The following is a 22,441-nucleotide window of genomic DNA, read 5'->3' on the forward strand; positions in this document are numbered from 1 at the left end:
AAAAAAAAAAAAAAAAAAAAAAAAAAAAGAAAGAAAAGAAGGAGAGAGAGAGAGAAAAAAGAAAATAAAGAAAATAAAAGAAGCTGGTACCTAAGCCAGTTCACATTTAGCCCTAGTAAGCATCTGATTTAGAGATATTCCAATGCACAGCATCTGGTTTAAAATCCTTCAACACCGACACACTACCTTAGGGCAGCTTACTTCTCCCCATATGGGGCAACCACGAGTGGTCCAGAGCTAACAGACAAAAGTCAGTGGCTGAGAGAAAAGAAAGAAGTTCCTTTCCCAGGACTTGCCCATTAAGAGAGAGTCACCAGACCTGTCTGGTGAGAGAAATCAGGTCACCTCTAGAGCTGAGTGGAGTTATTTGCCCTGCCTAGAGTCCCTGGTTTGGAGCCTTGAAATCTGACACACCTCTAGGAAAGGAAGCGAGAAAACAGGGGACCCAGAAGGCATCAGAGTGGTCGTGCCGGCTTCCCCTGTAGAAGCAGGAGTTCTGACAAAGCCCATCAGAGTGGTCCCGCCGGCTTCCTCTGTAGAAGCAGGAATTCTGACAAAGCCCTTCAGTTTGGACCCTGGGCTCAGCTCTATCTTGCCAGGTGAAACAGTGACCACCTGATGTGAGGGCAGCATTATCAGGGGCTCAGCAGGCATGCAGGTCAGCTTTGGCAATAAGGCTGGGCCTGCCTCATGATGCTGCTTGGGGCATAAAAATGCTGGCCAAATCCTAGACTTACTGAAGCTGGAAGGATTCCTTAATAGCTGACATTTGAGGCTGGGTGAGGTGGCACAAGCCTGTAACCCTAGCACTTTGGGACCAAGGCAGGAGGATCGCTTGAGCCCAGGAGTTTGAGACCAGCCTGGCCAACATGGTGAAACCCTGTCTCTACTAAAAATAAAACAAAAAATTAGCTGGGTGCGGTGGCAGGCACCTGTAGTCCCAGCTACCAGGAGGCTGAGGTGGAAGGATCGCTTGAGACCAAAAGCTCCAGGTTGCCATGAGCTGAGATCACACCACTGTCATGCCTGGGGTGGCAGAGCCAGACCCTGTCTCAAAAATAAAAAATAAATAAAAAATAGGCCAGGCGTGATGGCTGATGCCTGTAATCCCAGCAGGCACTGTGGGAGGCCGAGGTGGGTGGATCACAAGGTCAGGAGTTCGAGACCAGCCTCATCAACATGGTGAAACCCCGTCTCTACTAAAAATACAAAATATTAGCTGGGCATGCTGGTACATGCCTGTAATCCCAGCTACTAAGGAGGCTGAGGAAGGAGAATCGCTTGAACCCTGAAGGTGGAGGTTGCAGTGAGCCAAAATTGTACCATTGTACTCTAGCCTGGTCAACAGAGCGAGACTCTGTCTAAAAAAAAATAATAATAAGGCCGGGCGCGGTGGCTCACACCTGTAATCCCGGTACTTTGGAAGGCTGAGGTGGGTGGATCACGAGGTCAGGAGATCGAGACCAACCTGGCTAACACGGTGAAACGCCGTCTCTACTAAATATACAAAAAACTAGCCGGGCGTGGTGGCAGACGCCTGTAGTCCCAGCTACTCAGGAGGCTGAGGCAGGAGAATGGCGTGAACTCGGGAGGCGGAGCTTGCAGTGAGCCGAGATAAGGCCACTGCACTCCAGCCTGGGCGACAGAGTGAGACTCCGTCTCAAAAAATAAAATAAAAAAATAAAAAATAAAAAATTAGCTGGGTGTGGTGGCAGGCCCCTGTAGTCCCAGCTACTAGGAGGCTGGGGTTGGAGGATCACTTAAGACCAGAAGCTCGAGGTTGCTATGAGCTGAGATCACGCCACTGTCTGTCGCACCTGGGTGACGGAACCCGATCCTGTCTCAAAAAGAAAAAAAAAAAAAAAAAAAGGTCTAGAGTGGTGCTCACTCCTGTAATCCCAGCACTTTGGGAGGCCGAGACAGGCGGATCACCTGAGGTCAGGAGTTGGAGACCATCTGACTAACACAGTGAAACGCCGTCTCTACTAAATATGCAAAAAATTAGCAGTGCGAGGTGGCGGGCGCCTGTAGTCCCAGCCACTCGGGAGGCTGAGGCAGGAGAATGGCGGGAACCCGGGAGGCGGAGCTTGCAGTGAGCTGAGATCTGGCCACTGCACTCCAGCCTGGGCGACAGAGCGAGACTCCGTCTCAAAAAAAAAACACAAAAAACAAAAAAAACCTAAATTTGTTGAACCTGTCCTATGGGTTACTTTACAGCAACTATAAAAGGAAGGTACGGTTTTTCAGTTCCCCTGTTTATAAATGAGGACACAAAGATAAGCAAGAGCCTTGGTCAAGGCAGGCTGGGAGTCAAACCCAGGCCATCTGAGTCCAAAACCGCAAATTTCTCTTTCTTTTTTTTGGGGGGGGGGGGGGGGGGGGGGGTGGACAGAGTCTCGCTCTGTTGCCCAGGCTGGAGTGCAGGCACGATCTCGGCTCACTGCAAGCTTCGCCTCCTGGGCTCACGCCATTCTCCTGTCTCAGCCTCCTGAGTAGCTGGGACTACAGGCGCCCGCCACCACGCCCGGCTAATTTTTTGTATTTTTAGTAGAGACAGGGTTTCACCGTGTTAGGCAGGATGGTCTCGATCTCCTGACCTCGTGATCCGCCCGTCTCGGCCTCCCAAAGTGCTGGGATTACAGGCTTGAGCCACCGCGCCAGGCCAAAACCGCAAATGTTCACTCTTGTGTTAGCCTTTAGTCCAAGTCCCTTATGATACAAGAGGGAAACTGAGGCCCAGGGATGTATAACGACTTTTCCAAGGTCGCACAGCCAGCCAACCAGGGACACAATCCAAGCCTCTCGGCGACAGGTCCAGGGCTGCTTGGACTCCGGAGTGTGGTGGGGGCATCTTGGCGGCCTTTTTCCAGCCTACCCCGCCGCCAGCCCGGCCCAGGCCCAGCTGGGTGAGCTGATGACTCAACGGGCGGGCACTGCATTTTGCTATCCTACCTCGTCCCGCTGCTCTATAGGGTTCCCAGCTCTCGGGTCAGACGGGTGACAACTTGTCTGAGTGAAACCGGGAAAGTGCCGCCCCTCGCCGCTCAGCAGGCGGCCGGGGCGCCGCTCAGTCAGTCAGCGAGTCCTAGCGTCCGCCAGGCCTGGCGGGCGGCGGGAAACTTGCCGCGCGCGTTCCGCCGGTCAGTTTCCCATTGGCTCGTCGGGCCCCCCGGGGTGGTACCCTGGGGCAGCTCCCTCCTGTGATTGGGTGGTAGAGCCTCGGGCCCCGCCTCCAGTCCTGGCTGTGAAGGCGGGACCGAGCAATGCGGCCGCAGGTTCCGGCGTGTTGCTGGCTGCAGAGAGCGGAGGCGGCGGGCTTGGCAGGCACCGCTCCCGGCGACCGTTCCCACCCAGCTCGTCCTTCCTCCCGCCAGCCCGTTTCCTTTTGTCTCCATCTCCGAACTCTTTGGGACGTGACCCTCTCCTAAGATCTGGGCTTTTATGGCGGCACTGTACCCCTGCCTCAGATCGTACTTCCCTCCGCTGAGATCTGAGCCCTTGATGAGACTGTGACCCGCCTGCAAATCGGGTGCTCAGTGCCGCTCACTACTGCAGCGCTGTCCTTAGATCTCATGCCAGAGACTTCACTATTTCCTGTCCCGCTCCACCTGAGCTCGTCAGCCTCCCGCGCTGCGGCTCCCACTCACCTCCCCTCAGCCCGGCAGAGGAGCCTCGGCGCCTCCTGTGGGTTCACCCGACCCTCCCGGTCCCATCCAGTTTGACTGGGGCCGCCCTGATGGAGACAGCCGGACCCCGGCCTCACCTGGACTCAAAGTCTTGCGTGCAGGTCACTGAGCCACCCAGGGAGGTCAGGGCCCTAACTCAGAGGTCAAAAGTCAGGATCTCTAAATCAGATTCCAGTTCCACTCCCAGCCCATCGCCAAGAACTGGAGAGAGACAGGAGGAGTGTCACAGGGGAACTTTATTGAGAGGAAACATGGTCACACCCAGCAGACATGCTTTCCTTCAATGTCGGTCTTGCACTGGCGCGCGCGCACACACACGCACACACACACCCATCTCCAGCCCCTGCCACTGTCCAGTTCTCAGCCACAAGGCGGGACACTCCTCAATTCCTACGACCAGAGGCAGCAGGGGCAGGAGTGAGGCAAGAGGGAGGGGAGAAGCAGCCTGGTCCTGGGGTCGGGAGGAAGCGGTGCGGAGAGCAGGGCTGGGGGCATGACCAGTGGTTAGGTGCGCTCAACAGCTGCAAGAAGAGTGGGATCCCCAGCCCCAGGTGGCCTCAGCTCTGCCAGTCCCTCTCCACGGAGCTGTTTGGAGCAAGAACAGCGCCTGGGGGAGAAGGGTGGGGCCTCCCACCCCATACTAGTCCTCTCGGCAGGGTGGGGGACTGAAGGGGGCAGGGCAGGGCGGGGCGGTGGCGGGCAACACTCAGCTCTGGGGCTCCTGGGGAGCCTCGCCCCCCTCTTCCCCGGCGTTGTCCGCCGTCCACAGCGTCAGGTTGTCTCGCAGCAGCTGCATGATGAGGGTGCTGTCTTTGTAGGAGTCCTCGCTGAGGGTGTGCAGATCAGCCATGGCCTCGTCGAAAGTGGTCTTGGCCAGCGAGATGGCCTCCTCGGGGCTGTTGGCGATCTCGTAGTGGAAGACGGAAAAGTTCAGGGCCAGGCCCAGGCGGATGGGATTGGTGGGCGGCATCTCCTTCTTGCTGATGTCCATGGCCTCCTGGTAGGCTGACCGGGCTGAGTCAATGATGCGCTTCTTGTCGTCACCAGTGGCCACCTCAGCCAAGTAGCGGTAGTAGTCGCCCTTCATCTTCAGGTAGAAGACCCTGCTCTCCGCGTCCCCAGCCTCCTTGATGAGGTGGCTGTCCAGCAGGCCCAGCACGGTGTCGCACACGCTCCGGAGCTCAGTCTCCACCTTCTCCCGGTACTCACGCACCTCGGGGCCCTTCTCCTCCGAGCCCTCCTCGTTGCTTTTCTGCTCAATACTGGACAGGACCCTCCAGGCAGCCCTCTGGCCCCCCACCACATTCTTGTAGGCTACTGAGAGCAGGTTTCGCTCTTCGCAGGAGAGCTCCTCACCTTTCTCCACGGCGCCTTTCATGAAGGCTGCCATGTCCTCATAACGTTCGGCCTGCTCTGCCAGCTTGGCCTTCTGGATCAGACTGGCTCTCTCCATGGCTCTGGGGACACACAGGCGGGCGGTGGGCTAACAGCTGCCTGGGACCAATGCCGGACTCTGTGCCTCTCCTGCTCTTGGCCTGCCTTTTGGCTGGGTGGCCTGGCCCAGAGAAGGGTGGGGAGGAGCAGGGGGCGGGACCAGGGCCCAAGACCTGCCTCCCTCTCCTCTCCTCCCCACACCCTTTCCGGCTCTGCAGTAAAGGTAAAAAGGCTGGGATGTGGGGGTGAGTCATCAGAACAGTCAGCAGAAGAAATCTGGGCGTGGGCCCCACCTGCACAGGCACCTTTCCAGGCTCCAGGCTGCCCCCTCTTGTTCGGGGCTGGCATCATATGGCTGCTCACATCAGGAAACTGCCTGGCTTCTCAAATCAGATCCTCCTTCACAGTGCCCTTACAGAGGCTAAGGGCGGCTTTAGCCCCTGGCTGCTTCTGCCTGGACAGAGCCCATAAAGGTTCAGGAGGATGGGGTTCCTAATCCTGCCAGGTAACTTCTCCCTTTGGTTCAGGTGAGGATAACTCATGTTTAGGTAGGGCCATAGAGTTTCCCAAGCACTTTCATATTCACAATCGAATTTAATCCCCACTGTCTCTGTGACACACACAGGACCACAGAGATGGGAACACAAAGTCTCAGAGAGGGGTGAGATTTGCTCAAAGTCACATGGCCACCACTGCCCTGAAACTCCTTTCTGCACCCTGCTTCCTTTAGCTTTTCTCCGGTTGAAGTCTCTGACCTATGAGCTCCAGGCTGTGTTTGGAAGTGAGATACAGGCTGTGTTTGGAAGTGAAGTCCAGGCTCTTTCTCAATCTACCTGAAGATGGTTCCATCCCTCAGGCCTCACTCCCCCTCAGGGTCCCCTCTGAGCTCCCAGAATGTGCAGGTGGCAGCTTTCAGAGTGCCACTTAATGAAGTGTTTAACAAGCAGCCTCTGACGCTCCAGCCCAGCCTTTGTAATTAGTCACCCAGTAGGTTTGTTGGACACATTTCCCATCACTACACAATTTTCCCTTTCAAGTTGGTGGCCTGTTGCCACTTGTTTGAGGATTTACCCTCTGGCCCTCCACACCAGGTCACTTGCCCTCTCCAAGCCACATGCCATCAGGTACCAGTGGGGTTCACAGAGGGTGGGGTCCAGCTCCCCGGCTGTCCCACTTTCCTGCCTGACTCAGACTGCTCTCTGTCTGAGGCTGGGAAGCAGTCCAGTTTGATCCCCCAGGGGGGACGCTAGCAACCTGGGGAGAGAGAGGACTGAGAAAGGGAGGTGGCAGTGACACATACCATTCTGTTTTATGGGGCAGCAATCCCAGCTACGTGATGCCTCCCCTAGCCTGTCTCTCCGAAGTTTCCCTGTTCCTTCTTTTTTTTTTTAAATAGAGACCGGATCTCACTACATTGCCCAGGCAGGTCTCAAACTCCTGGGCTCAAGCAATTCTCCTGCCTCAGCCTCCCAAACTGCTGGGATTATGGGCATGAGCCACTGTGCCTGGCCTGTTCCTTCCTTTTGACCATTGCCCCACCTCTGACCCCTGGCAGAGTCCTCAGAGATGGAGACCTCTGTTGCCAACCTTCTTTCCCTGCTTGCTGGGGCCCTGGCCTCAGGTTTCATCAAGAGTTTCACCATAGGGTGTTGGCATTGAGCCTACAGGGATGGATTCGTGCTTATCTGCCCCACCCCTAGCCAAAGCTTAGATGGGCCTCAGGGGTACGGCTCCTTTCACTGGGATTCTGCCGGCCTAATAGTTGAGCCAGGATAATTTCACCAGGCCTGTGTCTCCCCCAGGTACCCTGAGTGTCTGAACACTCATCTTCCCTCCTAGAGGGAGGCTTAGGCCAGAACTCTGGGGACCAAAGATGAGATTCTTCTCTTTACCACAAGGAGGAGTAGGGACATGTCTGGACTAATGCTACAGGGTTTCCAAGGAAGTAAAGGGGATTTCAGGTTTGACATCCCAAAGATTTTGCTCAATTTAGAGAACTGACGTAGAAAATGATAGGAACCACACGAAAATACCAGCTTATAGAGGATATCTTGAGGTAGTGAGACTGAGTGATTTTGCTTCCCTTTGATTTTCTTTTCTATTTTCTTTATTTGGGATAGAGTCTCACTCTGTTGTCCAGGCTGAAGTACAGTGGTATGATCACAGCTCACTGCACTGTCAACTTCCTTGGCCTCAGGTGATCCTCCTGCCTCAGCCTCCTAAGAAGCTGGGACTACAGGTGCTCACCACAACGCCCAGCTAATTTTTGTATTTTTTGTAGAGACAGGGTCTCACCATGTTGCCCAGGCTAGTCTCAAACTCCTGGGTTCAAGCAATCCTCTTGCCTTGGCTTCCCAAAGTGCTGGGATTACAGGTGTGAGTCACTACACCTGGTCCTTTTGATTCTCTTATTCTCTCCAATTTATAAATAGTGAATATGGGTCGGGTACGATGCCTCACGCCTGTAATCCCAGAACTTTGGGAGGCCGACGCAGGTGGATCACGAGGTCAGGAGATCGAGACCATCCTGGCTAACATGGTGAAATCCCATCTCTACTAAAAATACAAAAAATTAGCCAGGCGTGGTGGCGCACACCTGTAGTCCCCGCTACTTGGGAGGCTGAGGCAGGAGAATTGCTTGAACTCAGGAGATGGAGGTTGCAGTGAGCCGAGATTGCGCCACTGCACTCCAGCCTGCATGACAGAGCGAGACTCCGTCTCAAAACGAAACGATGACAAAAAAGTGAGTATGTATTGTTTGTCTATGAGATACAGAATAGTCTAGTACCCTTAGAATCAGACTGCCTAAATGTAAATCTTATAGCTGTTTGTGGCCTTGGCCAAATGATTTCAGCTCTGTGAGCCTCAGTTCCTGTAGGTATAAAATGGGACTTATGAGGATTACACGAGTTAATGGAAAGCACAGCAGAATGGATGGAAACTATTATTATTTTTTTCTTTTTTTTGAGATGGAGTTTCAGTCGTCACCCAGGCTGGAGTGTAGCGGCACAATCTCGGCTCACTGCAACCTCCACCTCCTGGGTTCAAGCGATTCTCCTGCCTCAGCCTCCTGAGTAACTGGGATTACAGGAGTGCACCACCACGCCTGGCTAATGTGTGTGTGTGTGTGTGTGTGTGTGTGTGTATATATATATATATATGTGTTTCTTTTTTTTTTTTAAGTAGAGATGTGGTTTCACCATGTTGGCCAGGCTGGTTTCGAACTCCTGACCTCCAGTGATCCACCCGCCTCAGCCTTCCAAAGCGCTGAAATTACAGGCATAAGCCACCGTGCCTGGCCAGATGGCAACTATTATTGTCATGTGAAAAAATCCCATCAACTTTATTATGATCCACATATACTCACAAAGCACTAACATAGAGCTAGGTTCTGTGAAATGAGGAAGGACCCCAAGCCAAGGACTTAGCCAAAGGCCAGACCTTCCCAGTTGGGTGTCTACAGGGGAGAGAAGGAGGCAGTTTGCCCATAGCCTTCTCTCTCCAGATGGATGAATGGCCAGATGGCCAGATGTGCTCAGCACTGCCTCCTTCCTCTCCATCTAGGACAGGAGTGTCCAATCTTTTGGCTTCCCTGGGCCACATTGGAAGAAGAATCGTCTTGGGCCACACATAAAATACATCAACACTACCGACAGCTGATGAGCTAAAAAAAAAAAAAAAAGTGCAAAAAAATCTCATAATGTTTTAACAAAGTTTACTAATTTGTGTTGGGCTGCATTCAAAGCTGTCCTAGGCCACATGCAGCCTGCGGGTCGTGGGTTGGACAAGCTTGATCAGGACATTCCTGTGACCTCAGCAGGTCCTGGAACCTCAGGGGCCTTCCTTTGTACTAGTCATCTAGTCGGGGCTTCCCCAAGTCCTGGGGGAAAGCTGGAGATCCCAGGACACTGGGAACCTGGAAGGCAGGGCCTGGCAGGCCCAGGAACTTTGGAGCTTGAGTCCAGGGAGGGACCATTTGCTTTCTGCCACTGAAGCCAGGGGACCTGGTGGTGGTTCACGCCCTCCGCATAGCCATGAGCAAGGGCAGGGAAGTCCCTTCATTCCTACTCCTCCCCTGCTGGAGCTCAGGGGTGCATCTGGGAGCCAGGCTGCCTGACACCTCCTGCCCGCTCTGGCCTGTTGATCCTGACTCAGTTCCTGTCTCAGGTATCTCCTTTTGCCTCCGGGCCTCCATTTCCCAAGTTCAGGAGCTCAGACGGGCAGGAGGCAGCAGGCCCTGGCAGGGCATGGAGCTCCACAGTCAGCTGTCTGAGTCAGCAGGACAGGAGCTGGGGTTGCAGCCCAAAGGGGCTATCCTCATCCTGCTTGCTACCTCCCCACCCTCCTCCTGTACAGCATCCATTCTACCAGCAGGCTTAAGGGCTCTGGCCCCATAGTCAACCAGTCCTTCTTAGCTGGTAATAATAGGCTTTGAAGGGTTGTGATGAAGGCAGCAACCATTTGCTGTCTACCTCCACTGAGGACAGAGGACAGGGCTCTGATAGCAGTGGGAGGGATGCCAGGTAGATTCTAGAAAGAACTTCCTGAGAAATGTTTCCGTCTTGGGTCTTGGAATGATCAAATTAAACAGGTGGCCAGAGGAAGCTCTAGCACCTTTTCCCACTGGCTAGTTGTGAACAAGAGTCCAGTTACCTAGCCAAGAGCTCACTTTACTAGTTGCCTTTGGGAAGGGATATTCAATTATATTATTTTTACTGCTCCTTGTGGAGCAGGGCGACCCCATAGGCAGTGTGCCCAGAGTAGCCTACATTACTTTTAAGTGATTCGTGGTTCTGATTCTTTTTCTCTTGAAGGCACTGCTGTTTAGAGTATCCCACATCTAAACCAGTCCAGTCTAGAGACAGTGCGGAATTTATGAAGAGAGAATGGAATGAGGTCAGAGTGTGGGACTGCATCCCAGCTCTGTTGTAAGGCCTTGGGCAGGTCCCTTCCTGCCTCTGGGCTTCAATTTCCCCATCAGTAAAACAAGGAGGCTGGCCCAGATCAACTCTAAGCCCTCTACTGGCTATGACATTCTCTAATTTTAGGGTTTCTCCAAGATCTCATCCTCCCACTGCTGTATTCATTCCTTAGGTAGTGCAGATGGCTCAGAGCTCGGGGCAGGGATCAGGTTCCGATCTGGGATTTGCTGCTTTGCCAGCTGGGTGACCTTGGGCAGCTCCTGTTTCTTCCCTGAGTCTCAGTTCCCTCATCTGTAAAAAGGGTGACATCATCCTCCTCAAACTGGAATCTACCATCTCAAACGTTTTCTTAGCTGAGCACTCACTGGGGATCGGAGTGGAAAGGCAGTAGGGAAGAAGAATTTGGGGGCCTCCAAGCCCCTGAGGCAGGGGAAGGTGGAGGGGACAAAGAGGGGACAGGGTGGCCTCTTTTCACGTGCCCATGGGGGCTCAGCCACAGCCCTCTCTGCTCTGCCTCTGGCAGACAAGAGTCCCTCCTGGGACTCGGCAAGCCCTTGCTGAATGGTACCGGTAATTATTTTTTGGCCCACAGTACAGTGTATGCACATGTGTGTATCTTGATGTGGGGCAGCAGCTGGGGAGAGTGAAGGCTCCATGAGATCGTTACCCTGGGCTGGGCTCAGTTCATGGGTATGGCAGTCCCAAACTTAACAACCCTGTCTCAGCCTGCGCTGGGACCTTTCCGAAACTAGAGGTCAGCTAAGGCTGGGTGGTGCTGGAATTGAGACCAGGAGTTCTGGAGGGGCAGAGTGAAAAGGATGTCAACCACTTTTCCTGTGTCCCTGCTGGCTTTGTTGTGCTTTTAAATCTCCAGAGCAGCACTGGCCAGTTGGAAGAAAGCTGGGAGTGAGGGGGAGCCATATGTTCTGCACGCCCACTACAGGTCCCATCCCTGGGCCCCAAAGTAAAGGTGGCACCAGACAGCCAATGGTATGGCAAGAAAAGGGGAATCTTTATTTTGGTTAAAAAAACGTACAGGATAGCAGACAAGCAACCCCCAGCCCTGGGCTCAGCTGATTTTCCTTGGCCCAGCTGTTTCCTTTAGTCCCCTGAAGTGTATGGGGCTGTGCACAGCTGGCTCGGTCCCTTGGTGCCTAGAGCAAAGGAGGCACACACCCTCCCTACATCTTACCTACTCCGGTGGAGGGTTGGGGGTGGGAGGTGGACAGGCCGTGGGAACAGTGTCAAGTCAGTTGTGCTTAGAACAGTCACCAAACTTGTTCAGCAGCGTCATCCACCATCAACACCCCAGACAGTTCCTGAGGAAACCTGCTGGGCTTGACTATGGCTATGCCCGATCTGAGGGGGTGGAGGGACAGGCTGTAAGGCCAGATTCCTAGAGTCTTGACACCTCACAAATCCGGGCAAGGGGAAGTCAGTGGAGGAGAGAGGGAGCATTTCAGCATAGAGTCACATTATTGTGCTGATGGCTGCGTTATGGCTTTCTACACTCTGGCAGGCATGGAGCGGGGAGTGGGGCAAAGAGGCCAGCCCCTGCCCCCTATGGGGGCCCTAGAGAGCACACAGGCCGGGCAGGCTTGGGGGCAAGACCCTGTAGGCACAGATGGTGGCAGATGAGCCACAGGTTAGGCAGGTGGAGGTGCCGGGTGCCTGGCTCCCCCCAGGCCACTCCTGGAGAGGCAGAGAGCAGCGGTCCTCAGGAGGTCTTTAAGCCCCCGCACACACTGGAGATCCCCGGCAGGACAGCAAAGAAGGAGAAGAGAGAGGGTTAGCGGGGTTGGGAGGAGGGAGGAGGCCTGCAGGGGCCCTGGTGGTGGGGACAGGTGCTGCCACAGCACCTGCCTCTCCCCGAGAAAAGGGCCAAGCAAGGCTCAGGCAGCAGGCAACAAAGCAGGAGAGAAAACGGGCGGGTGAGAGAAAGCTCAGCGGGGACAGAAAGCCAGGACACAAGAGCGTTAGTGACCAGTGGCCCCTGCATACCAGGACCCCACCAGCACAGACCCAAGCACCTCAGGGCAGGTTCGCCATCCTCTCCCCAGCCTCACCCTCACCCTCCTCTTCCAGCTGGAGAGCTGCTCTGCGCGAAGCTACTTTCTCAGTCCACAGTGAGGCTGGGCTCTTAGCCTTGCCCTATATCCCAATCCTTCTGCTTAGCGGGGAATCCCTGGAGACCCTACCACCACCAGCACACACACCGCACCACACACCAGACAGATGGACGGGCTCCATGGGGTTGGCGAGGCATGCGATGAAGATGAGATGGTGTGTGAGGGGAGCGGGCAGTGCTGGCCGACAGGGGAGAAACGGTCTTACCAGCTAACCCTCTGCAAAGAGACCTGTTAGCTCCCCTCAGGCTGTGCAGGAGATGGCAAAATCCTGACAGGTGTCCTCCTGAGGGAGATACCAGAGAGGTGGGCCAGTGTTAAGAGGTGTCTGGCTGGGCCCTGCTGCTCAGGTTGGAGGTGGTGGCCAGGGAAGCTCCAGCTCTCAAACTGGAATCTACCGTCTCAAACGTTTTCTTAGCTGAGCACTCACTGGGGATTGGAGTGGAAAGGCAGTAGGGAAGAAGAATTTGGGGGTCTCCAAGCCCCTGAGGCAGGGGAAGGTGGAGGGGACAAAGAGGGGACAGGGTGGCCTCTTTTCACGTGCCCATGGGGGCTCAGCCACAGCCCTCTCTGCTCTGCCTCCGGCGGACAGAGCTCCAGCCAGGTGAGGGAAAATGTAGCCAGTTCACTGGGCTGCCTGCCTTCTCACAGTCTCCCCAGGAAAGAACCAACTTTGTCCGAAAGAACAGACGGCTGCCAGCTGGGGCCTCAGCAAAGGAAACGCAAACAAAAACCAAACCAAAGCAAATCAACTCTTATAAACTAAAGTTTTATTACAGGCAGGAACAAAGAATACTGGCTTAAATAAAAGGTAGGTGGGAGCCCCCTCCTCTAGCCAGCTTCTTCCTCAACTCCCAGGGCCACTGCAGTGATGGCCCAGGGCCCTGAGGTTGGGGTGAATGAAGCCGTTTCTCCCAGACGGGACCCTCTGTGGCTGCCATTCCCAGCTGTCTGTGACCACTAGCCTCTGGAGTGAGAAGGGCAAGATCTGGGGACTTCCTATGTCACTTTCCAAGGGCTTCAGCCCACTTTAAGAGCCAAGGAGGGGGATGGTGGGACAATATCTATTTTGATAAGAAACTATAGCTCCCAGCAGAGGAGAAACATCCTCTGAGTTTCCGGCCCAGACTTAGGCCAACCTTCACTTGCCTCTTGGCCCACCCTGCACCTTCCTTCCTTTTCTCTGGATGGAGGTCCCTGCTTGGCAGAAACACCTTGTCTTCCGGCTCCTGGCACTGGGTCCCACATTCAGAGCTCAGAGGAGGGGGTGTGGCTTGTAGGATGGCAGCCACTCCCCAGAGCCATCACCCCAACCCACCACGCCCAGGCTCAGCCTGTCTGGGCAGGTCCCAGCTAGAAGCCTCACCTGGGGGCTGGAGGGTAGGGCTGGGGGTAGAGTGGCAGAGTCTGCAGACACTGGCTGTCTGAAGTCCACAGAAGAAGGAAAGATAGGAGGCTGGGCTGAGCCCCAGTGGGAGCCCAGGGTTTTCTCGTGACCAGTGCACGTGCCCCCTGTTCCCTTGGCTCAGAGTGCTTCTGACACTCAAGGGGGATGGGGCAGGGGGCAGCCCAGGGGCTATGGGAGCCAGCCACATTCATACAGGGCACACACGCACACACACACATGCACACACACTCTCACTCATTCCAGTCAGAAGGTCTCTTGGAATAAACTTATTAAAACGAACCAGCCTTCTGATAACCCTTCACCTGGCACTACACAGACAGTAATGTGGCTGACTTTTTCTCCTTCCATTTAAAAAAGACTATGTAGAAAAGAGGTCTATAAAATTGTGCAAAATACCCAGCATTAATAAACCCGTTTCAAGTATTGCCAGCATGAGCATAACCCACTCATGCCCGGACCTGGCTTGGGAGAGAGGTGGAGGGGCAGGCTGGGATCCCTTAAAGAGCTCTCCACGGGCAGGGGAAGGACCAGGCTCCCACTTCCACTGTGCTGCCCAGGAACTGCACAGGAGCTGAGGCTGTGCGTGCCTGGCTGGGTAATTTACCTTGGTCTGATACAGGCTGCCCCCAGCCACCACCAACCCTGCCTTCTCTACTGGAACCCCAGCTCTATCCTATCGGCCAACTCCATTAAAAAAGGGGGAAAAAACCCCACCAAAAATCCCAAAGAAGAAAGAGCAATTATCACCAAGAGAATGAAGGAGCCCACAGACCAAAGTAGCCCATAGAGGCTTCCTCTCCACAGCCCTCTGTCCAGAGCTGGCCACTCCTCAGTCCTGCTTCACCTTGAGGACCTTGGCTCAGCAAGGCCCAAGCAGTTCTCCCACCTGGGAGGCCTCGCGCTCAGTTCACAGCCTCACTCACACAGGGCTCGCCTGGCACAGGCAAGGACTTGGTGTCATCCCCTGGGTGGCCTCCAGAGGCTCTGGTCTCTCCTGGCACTGATCAGCTGGGGGGACCTAGGGCCCAAGGCTGTGGGAACCTGGGTTTGGGGAGCAGAGGGCACAGCCACGGAACAGTTCAGGGAAAGCCACGCAGGGTGGGAAATAAATATGAAAAGACTTGAGTCTTTGGCAGTTCTGCTTCCCTTGGATGAAACAGGGAGGGTCCCGGCAGGTGAGTGCGGAGGGGCAGACAGGCCAGCAGGTGGCAAGTACTGAGCCATGGTCAGGGGTGGCCTCCTACCATGCTGGCGTCAGGCTTGGCTCTGCAGGCTGGGTCATCGCTTCTGATGGGTGAGGGCAACACGGTGTCGGACTGCACAAATCCCCTCCGGTCAATCAGGCTTCCAAAACACAAGGGGGACACATGAGGGCTCTGTCCGACACTGAGGCTCCAGGCCAGCGGCTGGACAGCAGAGTCTATCTCAGCCAAGGAAAGGCCCAGGCCAAGAAAGGCTGAGGAAAGGACAGCTGCTCCCCATCTGGGGGCCCAAGACCCTTACCTCTGGCAGGCCTCTCTCTGCCCTCTGGCCACCTGGCTTTTAGCCACAGAATTTATTTACTATTAACTCCAACTGGCCCACCTGTCTGGCTGCCAAGAAGCCAGGCTGCAGGTGACGGGAGAAAGTAAGGATGAACAGGTATTTGGTGACTATGAGATTCCTGCGTTCCTTTCCCCTCTAGGCAGGCTGGGTGACAGGGATACTGGGTGGGGTAGGGGACATGACTACGTGGGAATGACTTGTCCTGGCAGTGCCTACAGCAATTTAATCCCCGTTCTGGAGCTCTCTGGTGCCCCCTGGTGTCGGGATGAACAGGGACCATCCCAGCAGGGCTGAGTCCCCAGGGTTCCTACTGCCAGGAGAGGATGGAGTCGCCACCCAGTCCGTGCAGCGGGCAACTGGAAGGCAGTGTCATTCAAGCGTGGCTGAAATAGTCATGGTGGTTATCCCGGGGGAGCAGGATTACATGTCATATCCAGTGCTCTTCTGTTTTACGCTTTGTACTTAATTTTTTTTTCTACAATGAGCACATGATTAAATAACAGTTCTCCATGGAATTCCTTCACATGACAAATGCCCTCCAGAGGGTGGCGGATGGAGGGCATCTAGGGTATAGGGGGAGGTCGGCTGATATCCAGGAACACTTTAATCACTGGCCAGGCCTGGCCCTGTTACCCTCTTCTGCACCCCACTTGCTTACCTGGGAGGTAGGGGGCCACACAGCACAGCGCAGCAGTTGGTGATAATACTTTTATGGCTGTAGGGGTTGACAGAGGCCTCACCGCCCCTCTTGCTGGACCACGAGCCTTTGATCTGCAAGCAGGAAGGAGGCCTGGGTCAAGTGCCTCCTTTTGCTTCACTTTTCTAGGAGGGAGCTCTAGAGGTTGGGGACAGCTGGTCAATTCCAAAACCAATTCTGGTTAGAGAAGGGGACATGTCTTTCATGTGGGCCATTCAATGAGGATGTGGGGGACCCCTGGCAGAGATCAGGAGGCCCCAAAGAGGAGATAACAGAGCAGAGCCCAAGAGAAGCACCAGAGGAAACATTTCGGATGACTCCTCCCTTCTCCGGCCAGCCGCTTCTGAAGGAGGGTAGTGCAGGGGCACAGGGCGAGGGCTGACCTGCCTGTGAGCCCCAGCCCTGCTACTCACTGGCTATGCTACCTGGACAGATCACCACTTTGCTGAGCCTGAGTCATCATGTGGAAAATAGGGAAAATAATACTAATTCTCAGATGGCATTGCCGGGGCATTAGATTAATCCTTGCCAGATTTTCTAGCTCTGTGAAGCCAAACTATGGAAGGCACTGGGGAGTTTAGCAATAAACAATACCTTGACCTAGAGGTATTACCTAGAGCTAGAGCTCTACATACCTACAGCTTTCTACACTTATTTGGTCACACACTCCTTTCTCTTTAACCTCTGGTAATGTGCTGCAGAACTGGCACCCAAGAAGCTACAGAGGGAGATGCTGGCTGATGGCATTTCTGTTCTCACCCATCACCAAGCACACAACGCCCTGTCATGTGTGTTAAGTTTTGTTTCCCTGAATGAGAGGATGAGGTCTAGGAATGTATTTTCTGTTGGAGGATGGGTTGATGGTGGGCCCTGAAACAGATGCTCTCATTTGCTTTTTAGTGTTTGGAGGATGGCGAGGGGAAGTCAGCTCTGGCCCAGGGCTGGGCACATCAAACATGCTTGTTGATGGCAGTCCGCAGGGTGCCAGGTAGGGAGGGTCAGTGGAGCCCACTGGCCTGTCCCGTCTCCCCCAGGTGTGCATATTGAGAGGGGCAGCCAGGACAGGCCAGTGACACCCTGAGAACAGTCACGGCTTTGCTGCTGACAGGGGAGTGTGGAAGAGGGAGAGCACCTGACTGGGCATCGACCTTGGCTCTGTCCCCTCCCAGCTGTGTGACCTCCCAGACAGGGGACACGTCTCTCAGTCATCGAATGGGGAAAAAGCATCCCTGTCCTTTCTGCCTCAGGCTTGGCAAAAGGACCCAAAGAGATGAGAGGAACTGAAAGAATTCCGTAAGCGGTCATGTGCCAGCCAAACATCATGTGTGTTGTGGTATGAGCACTGCCTCCTGCGGGGCTGTGGAGAAAAGCAACCTGGGGCCTTGAGAGCCTGTACTGAGGGAACGAAGCATGTGGAGGTCTCAGAAGCCTGCATCGGACCCACCAGGGCCAAGCTGAGAGGACTGGGAGGCATCTGGCTGCTTAACAGGCGTTTTCCCAGTAGTCCCTGAGTCAGGACTGCACTTGGCTGCCTCAGGCTCCCTCAACCCTGCCTCCTCCTGAGGGCGCTGCCCTAGAATGAGGGGTGGCTCCAGATTTACTCACGTCTTCATTAGTAGTCAGGTTGGAGGCGACGAGGTACGTGTGAAACCCTGAGAGGCCCAGAATGGACCAGATGGAGAAGAAGCAGATGACCAACTCCAGCACGGTGAGGGCAGTTAAGGACCTAAATGGGTGGAGGGTGGGGAGCCTCCCAGCCACACCTGGTCTGTCTCACCTATCCTTCCATGAAGCTGTTTCCCCAGAGAGCTGAGAAGTTTTGGAGCCTTCCTGTGGCCCAGTCCCTACTTCTTAGCAGGATCACCTCCTGGGCCCCACGGAAGGGTCAGGACCCCACTCAAGAGCCAGACAAGGTGAGAGTGACAGACGGCAGACAAAACTGAGGGTTCCAATCATAAAGAGCCTCAGGCATGACACGGTCCAGGGAGCTTGGCATCTTAAGGGACATACTCTCTTCCAGGCCCCTGAAGATGGGACCCCCCGGCCCCACAATGCCCCATTTAGAATCAGCTCTTGCCTGGGTGTGAACAGAGGAGCTGGTACACTGGATTCTAGAGGACACATGTGAACTGTATGCTGTTCCCCTCTGATTAGAGGATGAGGCATGGGACCCACCCAGTGAAGGGATCTCAGTTCCCACTGGAGTGTCCTCTAGCTGACAAAGGATATCTTGCTGGTGTCTCCTTCAGAGTGGAGAGGAAGTTGCTTCCCTGAGCACCTGGGGAGAAAGAAACAGGAGAGGACAAGCTCAGAGGGACAGTGACTGCTGAAGCTTGCTGACCCCTGAGCTTGCTGGCTGGCCCCTTCCACTCCCCCGCTGCCCTCACCCCCAACTCACGCAACGTCAGGTGGGTGACCACGCAGGCGAAGATGAAGGCCGTCAGGAATGAGAGGGAGAGAATAAACGCGTAGAAGAAGCGATAGTTCCGTCTCCCCACACAGTTGCCCACCCAGGGGCAGTGATGGTCAAATCGTTCTGGACAAGGGCAAGGGGCGACGGGTTAGTATGGGCTGGCCTGCAGCCAGCACAGGTATTTGGCAGCCTCAACCATGGCTGGTGTTTTCCTACTCCGTTCACTCTCGCAGCACCAGCTGGCTCCCAGGCCTTGGACGCACCTGCCTCTGGTCCTTTGTGTACCAGTTCCCACTGCCTGATACACTCTCTCCTGTCTCTTTACCTGGTTAACTGGAACTTCTCCTTCATGTCTCAGCTGCAAAACCACCTTCTTAAGAAAGTCTCTTCCAATCCAAGACTAGGTGGGGGGGTCCCTGTTATCTGCTCCTCATTTCTCTTTTGTGGCCCTCTGCACATGTGTGCTTTTATGCTTATTTATAATTACTGGATTGGCCAATCAGCCCTACTTGACTGTGAGCTCCATGGGCGAGGGGGGCTGTGCTGGTCTCACACCATGCTGACTCCCCAGGATCCGGAGCAGTGCCGGCACAAAGACTCACAAAAGTACTTGTCACCTGGTCTACCATCCCAACCACATGCTAACAGTCAATAACCCCTGTCCCCTGCTCTAGGACTAGCGGCCCAGGGAGGGGCTGGGCTGCAATGTGGTTCACAGCCAGCCAGCATCACAGGCCAGGTCAAAGGGCTGAGCTCACACTGTCCCCGGGGGTGGAGGCACACCCAGACTCTGGTAAAGGAAGTCCCTGTGGGAATGTGGGTCACAAGCCCGTTGCAGGCCTCATGCCAAGGCCAGCGCCCTTTGCAGGGGGTGGGCGGGGCAGCTCCTCGGCGATGAATGGTGCCTACTGAGTCACCCCCTTGGCTGCATGCCGTCATGGGGTGCTCCCTGCTGTTCTCTTGCTCAGGGAGTACTGAGCTGGCATGATGAGCTCACTGCCCCGGGAACTGTGCACAGTCACTGTGGCTCAGCTCACCTGGGCCCTCTCACGCAGTGTGTCCCTTACAGCACCCTTCCAGGGGACCACCCTTGGTGCCCATCAGAACTACACAGCCTCTGGAGGGCAGGGAGAGGGGACAAAACAACCACTGCAGGCAGCTGTAGGGTCAGGAGCCGTTTCCAGTGGTGACATCCTCTGCACCTCATCAGCTTAAACGCCTCTGTTCCCAGATGCTTGTCCCTCTCAACCCTGGGAATCAGATCAAAGTCTTTCAGTACAGCTGGTGCCCTGGCCCACTGGACAGGAAATCATTCTTTCTGGCTCAAACACATCTGGAATGTTATTATTTCAGTCTGTTTCCTGGGAGCTTTGACCTCCTGAGGACCGGGCTGAAGCTTGGGAGAAGGGTTCAAGGCCCCTCTGTCTGCCCCGCACCTCCGAGCTGGGGGAAGGAATCCACCAATCCTGAGCTGAAGCCAAAACACTCCTGGTGAAGCTGAGGGCCCCTCCCCTGGGCCCTCCTGAGTCAGGGCAAATCTGGGTGAACCAGTCCCCCTGCCCAGCCCTGGGTATTTCAGACCCTGCCCGCACCATCCCCATGCGTGACGTCCTCCCACCCCCAGGACTCAGTCTCTCTCAGGAATCCCTGCGTCCCTCCCTGCCGCCTCCTACTCACCCACACAGTTGTCACAGACACTGCAGTGTGAGGTTCGGGGTGGCCGAAACATCTTGCAGGTGAAGCAGTACTTCAGCTTCACCATCTGCCCATTGATCAGCACCTCCCGGGTCCGAGGGGGCGGCCGGTATGTAGAACTGCCTGTGTTGTCTGAGGGCAGGAGGAGAGAAAGATGGGGAATGGCCAAGGCAGCCCAGGGCCCAGATCCCCAGCAGGGGAAAGCTACTGCTGCCTGGCCAGTCCAGGAGAATCCTCAGGGTAACAGGTTCCCAGGAACAAACATTGGAGTAAAATGTCTGGCCTAAGGCAGGGACAAGTATTAGGAGCTGCCACCATGTACTGAGACTGCCTCTATACCAGGTGCTATGCTAAAACTTTACATACTTGTTCATACACCTGCCGGCCTTACCCACTCTAAGAAGGGCTGTCAGAGAAGGAGACCCCCAGAAAGCTTAGTGAGGTTTTCTTTTTGTTTTTTGTTTTTTTTGAGACAAAGTCTCACGCTGTTGCCCAGACTGAAGTACAATGGCGTGATCTCGGCTCACTGCAACCTCCACCTCACAGGTTCAAGCGACTCTCATGCCTCAGCCTCCCAAGTAGCTGGGATTACAGGAGTGTGCTACCATGCCCAGCTAACTTTTGTATTTTTAGTAGAGACAGAGTTTCACCACGTTGGCCAGGCTGGTCTCGAACTCCTGACCTCAGGTGATCTGCCCACCTCGGCTTCCCAAACAGCCAGGATTATAGGAGTGAGGCACCGTGCCTGGCCAGCGAGGTTTATCTGCATCTCATCAAGCCTAGACCTATGTTCCAGTTTACAGGGAGTTCAGGAGATGGAGGAACAAAGTGAGTAACACAATGAGGAAAAAGTCAGATCTAGAACATGAGACATCTACAAGACTGCTGGCCTGATCTCTAACAAAAGCAAATGTCATTTATAAAAAGAGAGAGGAGGTCAGGTGCAGTAGCTCACGCCTGTAATCCCAGCACTTTGGGAGGCTGAGGCATGAGGATCACTTGAGCCCAGAGGGTCAAGGCTGCAGTGAGTCAAGATCACACCACGGCACTCCAGCCTGGGCAACAAAGCCAAAACCTGTCTTAAAAAAAAAAAAAAAAAAAGGGAGAGAGAGAGAGAGGCAGAGAGGAGATGATTCTAAATTAAAAGAGATTTAAGAGACATAAAGAAATGCAATACATCATGGCTCTTATTTTGAAAACAAAACAAAACAAAGCAATGAAAGACATTTGGAGGGCAACTGTGGAAATCTGACTATAGATTAAAAACTAGGGCTGGGCATGGTGGCTCATGCCTGTACTCCCAGCGCTTTGGGAGGCCAAGGCGGACAGATCATGAGGTCAGGAGATCGAGACCATCCTGGCTATGGTGAAACCCCCATCTCTACTAAAAGCACACACAAAAAAATTAGCCGAGCGTAGTGGCGGGTGCCTGTAGTCCCAGCTACTCGGGAGGCTGAGGCAGGAGAATGTTATGAACCTGGGAGGTGGAGCTTGCAGGGAGCTGAGATCACGCCACTGCACTCCAGCCTGGGAGACAGAGCTAGACTCCGTCTCAAAAAAAAAAAAAAAGCTAGGAAACAGGCCGAATGCAGTGGCTCATGCCTGTAGTCCCAGCACCTTGGGAGGCCAAGATGGGAGGATTGCTTGAGCGCAGGAGTTTAAGACTAGCCTGGGCAAATAGGAAGACTCCATCTCTATAAAAAATAACAAAAATTAGCTGGGTATGATGGCATGTGCCTATAGTCCCAGCTACGAAGGATGCTGAGATGGAAGGATCATTTGAGCCCAGGAGTTCCAGGATGCAGTGAGCGTGAGCCAGGATCGCTTCACTGCACTCTAGCTAGGGTGAGAGCATGAGACCCTGTCTCTAAAAACAAACAAAAATTAGGGAATGATTGGCCAGGTGCGGTGGCTCACACCTGTAATCCCAGCACTTTGGGAGGCTGAGGCAGGCGGATCATGAGGTCAGGAGATTGAGACCATCCTGCTCAACACAGTGAAACTCTGTCTCTACTAAAAATACAAAAAATTAGCCGGATGTGGTGGCGGGCGCCTGTAGTTACAACTACTCAGGAGGCTGAGGCAGGAGAATCACTTGAACCCGGGAGGCGGAGCTTACAGTGAGCCGAGATCGTGCCACTGCACTCCAGTCTAGGCAACAGTGGGAGACTCCGTCTCAAAAAAAAAAAAGAAAAAAAAAATTAGGGAACAATTAATTTTCTTAGGTATGATAATGGAATTGTGATTATATAGGAGACTATCCTTAGACTTTTAAGATATATGTTGAAATATTTATGGGTAAAGTATCTATGATGTCTATAATTTACTATGAAATAGTTTGAGAAGAGCAAATCGGCCAACTGTTCCCTAATTTTTGTTTGTTTTTAGAGACAGGGTCTCATTCTGTCACCCTGGCTAGAGTGCAGTGGAGCGATCCTGGCTCACACTCACTGCAGCCCGGAACTCCTGGGCTCAAATGATCCTTCCACCTCAGCGTCCTTAGTAGCTGGCACTA

The 22,441-nt window shown here is 54.2% G+C and overlaps 2 protein-coding genes across 2 annotated transcripts in view; both read right to left on the minus strand.

Moving 5' to 3' along the window:
* Positions 1-3,904: 3,904 nt before the first annotated feature.
* Positions 3,905-7,283, minus strand: SFN (stratifin). Its single transcript, XM_023219530.2, has 2 exons — positions 5,414-7,283; positions 3,905-5,143 (listed from the first exon to the last, which is right to left on the minus strand). The coding sequence occupies exon 2, from the start codon at positions 5,137-5,139 to the stop codon at positions 4,393-4,395; it is 747 nt and encodes a 248-aa protein (XP_023075298.1). The 5' UTR covers positions 5,140-5,143; positions 5,414-7,283; the 3' UTR covers positions 3,905-4,392.
* A 5,633-nt stretch (positions 7,284-12,916) lies between these two features.
* ZDHHC18 (zinc finger DHHC-type palmitoyltransferase 18) overlaps positions 12,917-22,441 on the minus strand; it is a 29,347-nt gene continuing 19,822 nt past the window's right edge. Inside the window, exons 3-8 of the mRNA XM_023219538.2 lie at positions 19,909-20,058; positions 18,217-18,354; positions 18,048-18,096; positions 17,424-17,526; positions 15,780-15,892; positions 12,917-14,920 (exon numbers count right to left, since the gene is read on the minus strand). Of these exons, the coding sequence (XP_023075306.2) occupies positions 14,803-14,920; positions 15,780-15,892; positions 17,424-17,526; positions 18,048-18,096; positions 18,217-18,354; positions 19,909-20,058 (671 nt within the window). The 3' untranslated portion in view covers positions 12,917-14,802. The remainder of the gene's footprint in view (positions 14,921-15,779; positions 15,893-17,423; positions 17,527-18,047; positions 18,097-18,216; positions 18,355-19,908; positions 20,059-22,441) is intronic.

The sequence above is a fragment of the Piliocolobus tephrosceles genome, chromosome 1 (genome assembly GCF_002776525.5).
Source record: "Piliocolobus tephrosceles isolate RC106 chromosome 1, ASM277652v3, whole genome shotgun sequence".
In the NCBI taxonomy this organism is placed as follows: domain Eukaryota; kingdom Metazoa; phylum Chordata; class Mammalia; order Primates; family Cercopithecidae; genus Piliocolobus; species Piliocolobus tephrosceles.